The 7,692-nt window shown below is 41.3% G+C and overlaps 1 protein-coding gene across 1 annotated transcript; it reads right to left on the bottom strand.

Moving 5' to 3' along the window:
- Window positions 1–3,420: 3,420 nt before the first annotated feature.
- Window positions 3,421–6,795, bottom strand: LOC120270629 (calmodulin-binding receptor-like cytoplasmic kinase 2). Its single transcript, XM_039277687.1, has 6 exons — window positions 6,474–6,795; window positions 5,388–5,650; window positions 5,138–5,306; window positions 4,891–4,980; window positions 3,860–4,158; window positions 3,421–3,788 (listed from the first exon to the last, which is right to left on the bottom strand). Exons 1-6 carry the CDS (start codon window positions 6,715–6,717, stop codon window positions 3,540–3,542), a joined length of 1,314 nt encoding a protein of 437 aa, XP_039133621.1. The 5' UTR covers window positions 6,718–6,795; the 3' UTR covers window positions 3,421–3,539.
- Between the last annotated feature and the right edge of the window lie 897 nt (window positions 6,796–7,692).

The following is a 7,692-nucleotide window of genomic DNA, read 5'->3' on the forward strand; positions in this document are numbered from 1 at the left end:
TGGATGCGTGCCATTTATTATTAGGAAGACCCTGGCAGTATGATCGGAGGGTTTTCCATGATGGACGCGCGAACTCTTACTGTTTCACCTACGGAGGAGTAAAGTTGGTGCTAGTACCCAGAGAAACCAATGGAGAAGCCACCATCAAACAACGTCAACTGCTGTCTTATGCACCATTCGGAAAGGAGTTGAAGGAGACAGAAACGGCGTTCATCTTGCTCGGTAGGGCAGTCACTGAAGGCTTGGAAGATGTAGAGATTCCAAAAGTTGTTCTTCCTCTTCCGGAGGAGTTTCGAGGATGTCTTCCCCGATGACCCTACCCGGAGGGCCTCGCCACCTCTTCGAGACATCCAAAGCACCATGTGGATCTACAGTGGGCTCGTCCCCTACCTCACGAGCCACATTACCGAATGAGTCCAAAGGAGCATGAGGAATTACGGCGGCAAGTGTAGGAATTGTTGGCGAAGGGGCACATCCGCGAAAGTATGAGCCCATGCGCGGTCCCAGCCTTGTTGACGCCAAAGAAGGATGACACGTGGCGCATGTGTGTTGATAGTCGAGCCATCAACAAAAATTACTATCGTGCACCGGGTTTCCTATCCCTCGCTTGGATGACTTGCTCGACCGCATTAGTGGTGCTACGGTGTTCACGCCGATTGGACTCGAAGAGCGGGTACCACCAAATACGCGTGCGGCCCGGTGACGAAATGGAAGAGCGCCTTCAAGACGCGTGAGGGACTATACGAATGGATGGTGATGCCATTTGGTTTGTCCAACGCCCCCAAAGACGCTTTATGAGGGTCATGAATCAACCATCTGCGGCCCTTCATTGGCAAGTCGCTGGTCGTATACTTTGACGACATCCTCATCTATAGTCCAAAACCAAGAAGCGCACCTTTTGCATGTTCGGGATGTCCTGGCGGTTCTTCGATCCCAACAGTTCTATGCAGAGAAGAAAGAAGTGTGTTTTCTTCACACCCAAGGTATTATTTCTTGGTTATGTTGTTTCGAGGAACCGAATACAGGTGGATGAGTCCAAAATCACGGTAATACAACAGTGGCCGACTCCAACAAGTATCACTGAGGTAAGGAGTTTCCATGGCCTCGCTTCGTCTCTGACGACGGTTCATCTCACATTTCAGAGATGATATGGCGCCTCATCGAGTGTATGAAGGGGAGCAAGTTCTTATGGACACCGAGGCGGATGCGGCGTTCCACCTCATGAGCGCAGCTTAACCATCGCGACCGGTCTCGGCATCGCCGACTTCAACTATGCATTTGAGTTGCATCACGACGCCTCGAAGGTCGGCATTGGGGGTGTCTTAAGCCAACAAGGGCGGCCTGTCGCCTATTTTAGCGAGAAATTATCAGGGGCCCGCCTGAACTACAACACATACGACATCGAATTTTTATGCGATGGTCCGGGGCTATCAAACGATGGAGACACTATTTGATTCATCGGGAGTTTATCTTGTACTACGGATCATGCCGCCCTCCGACATATCCACCCGAAAGAAGATAAGTTGTCCGTGCGCCATGGCCGTTGGATGAACTTTCTCGATGAGTTCACCTTTGTTGTCAAGCATAAAAGTCGAGTCTCTAACCGCGTGGCGGGACGCTCTCGAGGGCGGAGCAACCTTTTGGTCACAATGAGAGCCGAGGTACCCGGTTTTGACTCTTTTTAGTGATTTATTTGCTACTCGACCCATATTTTTTTCGTAGATTTTTCTTAGATGTCCAAGCGGCAAAAGCTGAACGGATTTCGTCTTTCGCATGATGGGTACTTATTCCGGGAAATCAGCTCAGTATTCCGGATTGCGACCCTATGGTTGCGGATCATTAGTGAGTTGCATGGCGAAGGGCATGTGGGGACGGGACCGAACACTCCACTTGATTCAGTCTTCCTACTTCTGGCCGGGCATGCGCAAGGAAGTGGAAAAATTTGTCCAACGGTGTCGGATTTGCCAGATCTCCAAAGGGGGAGCCACCAACGCCGGCCTTTATATGCCGCTGCCAGTACCCTTACGGCCGTGGACAGACATCAGCATGGACTTTGTACTTGGACTACCCCGTACCCAGCGTGGTAGTGATTCAATTTTTGTTGTGGTGGACCGTTTTTCCAAGATGGCGCATTTCATCCCCTGCAAGAAAACTACTGATGCTGTCAATGTCGCCCAACTCTTCTTTCGAGATGTCTACCGCCTCCATGGCCTTCCGTCCTCCATTGTCTCCGACAAGGATACTCGGTTTCTTAGTCATTTTTGGCGAAGCCTGTGGAAGATGTTGAATACACAACTTAACATGAGCAGTGCATATCACCCTCAGTCGGATGGGCAGACCGAAGTCGTCAACCGCTCCCTGGGCAATTTGCTGCGTTGCCTTGTGGGGGACCATCCGAAAGGGTGGGACATGAAGTTGAATCAGGCAGAGTTCGCTCACAACCATGCTACCAACGAGAGTCATGGATTCGACCCCATTTCGTGTGGTGTATTCGGGCGCTCCACGTGGACCACTTGACCTCCTTCCCTTCCCGGCAAAGACTAAAAGTCCATGGAAAGGTCAGCGATTTTTGTCACGGGGTTACAAGACATTCACAAGACTGTCTTTTGACAACTTAACTTCCTCAAATGCACGTTACTAAGAGGCATGTCGACCAACACCGCCGCCATAGTGAGTTCGAGGTGGGTGACTTTGTGTGGGGCTGTGTTATGTAAAGAGCGTTTTTTCGTTGGGGAGTATAATAAGCTCAAGGCAAAAAAAAATTGGGCTTGTCGAGATTATTGAGAAGATTAATTCCAATGCCTCACCGGCTCGACTCCCCTAGCCATATCCGAACGGCGGATGTCTTCAATATCAAACATTTGTTACCCATCTATGGAGACTCTTCAGATGATGAAAATTCGGGGTCGAATTCTATCCCAAATAGGAAGAATGATGCGGGACGTATTGAGGAGATGACATGCGCGTTCATGCGGAAGTGGGACTCAAAGTAATAAGGGTAATTTAGTAATTCGCCGGGCAGTGGAGTTTTTAGGTTACTTGGGCCTAGTCTGATGGGAAACGGGCCAACAAACACAAGTCACAATCATGCATGATTTCGGCCAAATTACATCGTTTAGGCCTCGAAAACCCTGATTTTGCTATTTTTAGTAATAATTGATTTACGCCATTTCTTTTGGCTAGAAATCTCGATTTGTAAGTCGCTTTATGGCGTTAGTCTTTATTTTTGTTAACTCTTTTTATTTTTTTGCGGTATTTGAAAAATTTACCAATTTTGGTATATTTTTCAAATTATCTCCGCTTTTAGGATTATTTTTCATATCTTTGATATTTTTTTCTATTTAATGTAAGCCTATGGGCAAGAGGAATTCAGTTTTGTAATAGTTATTCTCTTGAGTAATAAAATTTACTCTCTTTCCAATTCCTGGCTATCTTTGATCAACAGGTTTTGAAGGCTTGTACTGGGTATTCGTGCGCGAATCAACAGTTCGAGTATATCGCTGCATCAATATACCACACAGTACTAGCTGACAGTCTTCTCATACTTGTGAGTCCTTGGAATGCTGATGCTGAAGAGGTTCTGAAGACAAGAGCTCTCTGTAATCCTTGCGGATATTCCACAGAATTTCAGCACATCTTTGCATTCTTGGTCTACTCTGTCTTGTTGGAGCCAAACACTGCAATGCCAGCTCCAGGATCTTCTCCGTTGCAAGATTAGTCCTTGGAGATGGCGCAAGATTTGGATCAAGTATCTGAACACAGCTTCCCTCCATAAACTTCTTCATTGCCTGAACAACAGTACAGTTACTAAATTCAAGAACTTGTATTTTTCTAGTCAGTTTGATTCATTAATACATACCCATTTCGGTGTTACACGTTCTTGGAGTTCTCTTTTTGGTTCTATAGGTCGCCGGCCTGTTACTAGTTCTACTAACAAGACGCCGAAGGAGAAGACGTCACTCTTCTCTGTGAGCTGATATGTTCGGAGGTATTCAGGGTCGAGATAGCCAGCAGTCCCTTTTACTTGGGTTTCCACATGGCTGACTCCGGACTCAGTTGCACCAAGTCGAGCAAAGCCGAAATCAGCAACTTTGGCACGGAGAGTTTCAGTGAGAAGGATGTTGGATGATTTAATATCTCTATGGATGATTGGATGATCTGCATGGGAAGTAATTTGTTAAATTGAGGCAGTGATTTTGTGCACAACCACAAACATTAATACAAAGATGATGAAAAGTTTTCTCCTTACTTAATGTTCAATCTTTGAACAACTTTTCTAGTTGAGTACGTTGTGAATCATCACAGCATTTATATTGATTAGAATGCAAAAAAATTTCAGAATGCCAACCTTGAGCTGTCATGATGCTCAAACCATACTTGAAGCTAACATCACTCTCTACTGTTTACAGTGCACACAAATGAAAGCATAAATCAAGTCCAAGATATTACTACAGATACAATAACTCCTCATGATTTGACATACTACATCGGCAGCATATGCTACTTTCCCGCTAGTCAACAATCTGATCTCATATCATGAAATTTCCAACTTTTTATATTTTTGAATTTTGAAATATACATACATGCATATATATATATGTGTATATACATATATACATACATGCATATTTATATGTGTATATACATATATACATACAGGTGCATATATATAGTTGAGATAATTTTTTCAGATGAGCTTGAAAAACCAAAAGTAATTCCGCAATCAAAACTGGGAATTTCTAGTCTGAATAGAATTTCAGTATTCCATTTTCTTCCTGCTTCTAAATATTGATTTTATACTAAAAACACAATTTCAGAATGAAGAATGAAATCAAAGACTGGAAGAATAAGCACACAACGAGAATGCAACACGCAATTCTTGGAATGTACCTGTGTACATGTGAAGGTATGTAACAGCATGAGCAACATCAATTGCTATATCCAGCCTCGCAGCGAGGTCAAGAGGTTTTCCATGTACGCCTGCAGTTCACTAAAGGCTGTCAGTCAAAATCCATTTCAATGGCATAGATTTCACTTTAAAACTGGGAAAATAACACCAGAAACATAAACAACAATTTCATCTTTATTAATCAAGCTCATAATATGGAAATGACTTTGACAACATTGAGAAACTCACAATCAAGATGCTCTCTAAGAGTTCCATTAGGAACATACTCGACAACCACAATCCTCTCATCCCCATACTCCAAAAATCCGAAAAATTTCACCAAGCTCAAATGCTCAACTCGCGCTAAAGTCTGAATCTCAGATTGAAATTCTAGGCCAAGTTGGTTATCATAAATACTCTGCAAAGCAAGCATACATCCAACATTAAATTTAATGAAATTCTAGATGTCAATTCCAAACGATTCACTTTCTCAACAAACCTTCTTTGCCCGCTTAATGGCGACAAGCGTGCCATCATCAAGCTTCCCTTTGTACACAGTGCCAAAACCACCTTGTCCAATCTTGAAAGCCGGAGAGAAATTCTTTGTTGCCCGTTGGATTTCTGCTGGTGTGAATTTCATGCCACCAGATTGGTTCTGTGAAGAACCATAACCACTTCCACCACCATACATTCCAATGCCCAAGATCTTCCTTCCATCTTCCTTGGAATTCCCATGAATACTGACAGATGGTGATTGGATAGCTAACATTGAGGAAATCACAACATCAATGCAACCTCTAAACATCATCTAATTCTAATTCTAATTCTAATTCTTTATGATAAAGCTCAAGAACATAAAATGGTAAACTTTTTTCCATTGCACACTCACAAATATCAGCCTATAAGTCTCAAATTGATACTATAATTGATAGAGTTGAACTAGAATAGTTGCCCATGCACTGATTGAAATGCATTACTTACACATTGGCTACAATTCAGACTTAATAGATTTAATATAATAAAAAAATGCATCAAAGATAGATGAAAACCAGAACAATTATGCTACACTTTCAGTATAAAAGGAATTAAACAAAATTAAAAGCAACGAACAACCATCCAAACAAACATTAATGCAACATTTAAACATCATCTAATTCTACAGCAAATTGGTAAACAAATCTCAAATTCTTCAATATCAAGTTCAAGAACACCAAAAGGAAACTTCTTCTTTCTTTTACAATCACATACTCACAAAAATCAGAGTATAAGTGTCAAACAAATCATATAATAGAAAGAGATAAACTCTAGTAGCTGCACATTCACTGATTGAAAATGAAGGTTTTCCACATTGCCGTTCAATTTACAGAATCAAAAACATACAAAACCTCAATTAAACCTCTCCCAAACAATCCACAATCTTAACAAACAAATGCATCAAAGAGAAGCAATTACCAGAACAATCATGCAGGAATTTCATCAGTTTAAAAACAATCAAACAAAATTCAAAGAGACCAAAAGACATATCTTCAGAAGAACAAAAGATCACAAAGAGTCAAAAGCCGAAAACGAAATCACTCGCACTTACGAGACCGCAAATGAAGATCTTCAGAGAAGTCTCCGGTCGGAGACCGGGGAGGCATCGCCGGAGAGAAGCAAGAGCCGATCGCACGGGCAGCGATCTGGATCGGGTTCCAGCCAGAAGCCGCCGACCAATTGCTGTCAACGGAGTTTGTGGATGCCGTCCCTTTGAAATCCCACCGATTTGGTGCCCTCGTCGCACTGGAGGCGGCTTCCCATCTCTCCGGTGTCTTCCGGCCAGCGCTCCTCATCGTTGTCGGCGAGAAAGCCGGCGACTTTTAACGTGCGCCGCTCGGTAGCTATTTTTCCCGCCTTGCGGTCTAACATGCGCCGGGAGTTGGCCTTTTATAGTTAAAGTCTCGCGGTTGAGTCAAGACAAGGGAATGGCACGGTAGGTACTTTAGTGGGGGCCATCTTGGGATTCGCTGGGGAGTTTTGAACAGCGTTTTTGGAAATTATGTTTAGTGACCACGTGTTTTTGTCCCTATTGGCTCGTCAATTTCAGTTGAGTTGACATATCTTATACTTTTTATTTATTTATTTTTTTAATGTTTTTCGTTTTAACTAATTCATATAGATTAAAGAAGGCGATTAAAAGTAATTACTAATCTAAACTTTATAAAATATTATATTAATTTTTTAAAATTATATTTATTTAAAATATGATTTAATAAAATATGCAGTTGAATATGATTTATTAGAAGTTGTAGAAATATATTAAATATAAAGAATTAATTTGAAAAATTAATATTTAATGCTTTATAAAATTTTTAAATAAAAAAGTAAAGTTATATACTAGGACAAGTAAAAAGGACTTGAGAGAGTATATAATGTATATACATTATTTTTTTTATACATCTTATTTTGATTTCCTATCAACTTGTTTTGCAATACTTAATTATATATATATAAATAGAATACATTTTCTATGTGTGGTGTATAGTCTTTTTGCAAAACTCAAGACAATTGATGGCAATTATCAGATTATGATTTAATGGTTGCTATTTCTAAGGGTAATATACAAAATTACTATTAGTTACTATATTTTGATATTATTAGGTTTGTTAGATATTGCGCATAATGGGTATTGATAAGTAAAACTGTAGTCACCTACAGAACGCAAATGTATGTGTTAGTCGAGTAATAAAGTGTGCTAGGAAGCAAGGGTATCAACCCACAAGGAACTAGAAAATAATAGTACTAAATCTACATCCAACAATTAATCT

Source organism: Dioscorea cayenensis, chromosome 2, assembly GCF_009730915.1.
Source record: "Dioscorea cayenensis subsp. rotundata cultivar TDr96_F1 chromosome 2, TDr96_F1_v2_PseudoChromosome.rev07_lg8_w22 25.fasta, whole genome shotgun sequence".
Lineage (NCBI taxonomy): Eukaryota > Viridiplantae > Streptophyta > Magnoliopsida > Dioscoreales > Dioscoreaceae > Dioscorea > Dioscorea cayenensis.

What these genes read in the sequence shown, in the direction of transcription:
- LOC120270629 (XM_039277687.1), bottom strand. Translation starts at nt 6,717, where the DNA reads ATGAGGAGCGCTGGCCGGAAGACACCGGAGAGATGGGAAGCCGCCTCC. An exon ending in ATACCTTCACATGTACACAG is followed by an intron (nt 4,159 to 4,890) that starts GTACATTCCAAG and finishes CTTCCCATGCAG; the next exon opens with ATCATCCAATCATCCATAGA. An exon ending in AACGTGTAACACCGAAATGG is followed by an intron (nt 3,789 to 3,859) that starts GTATGTATTAAT and finishes ACTGTTGTTCAG; the next exon opens with GCAATGAAGAAGTTTATGGA.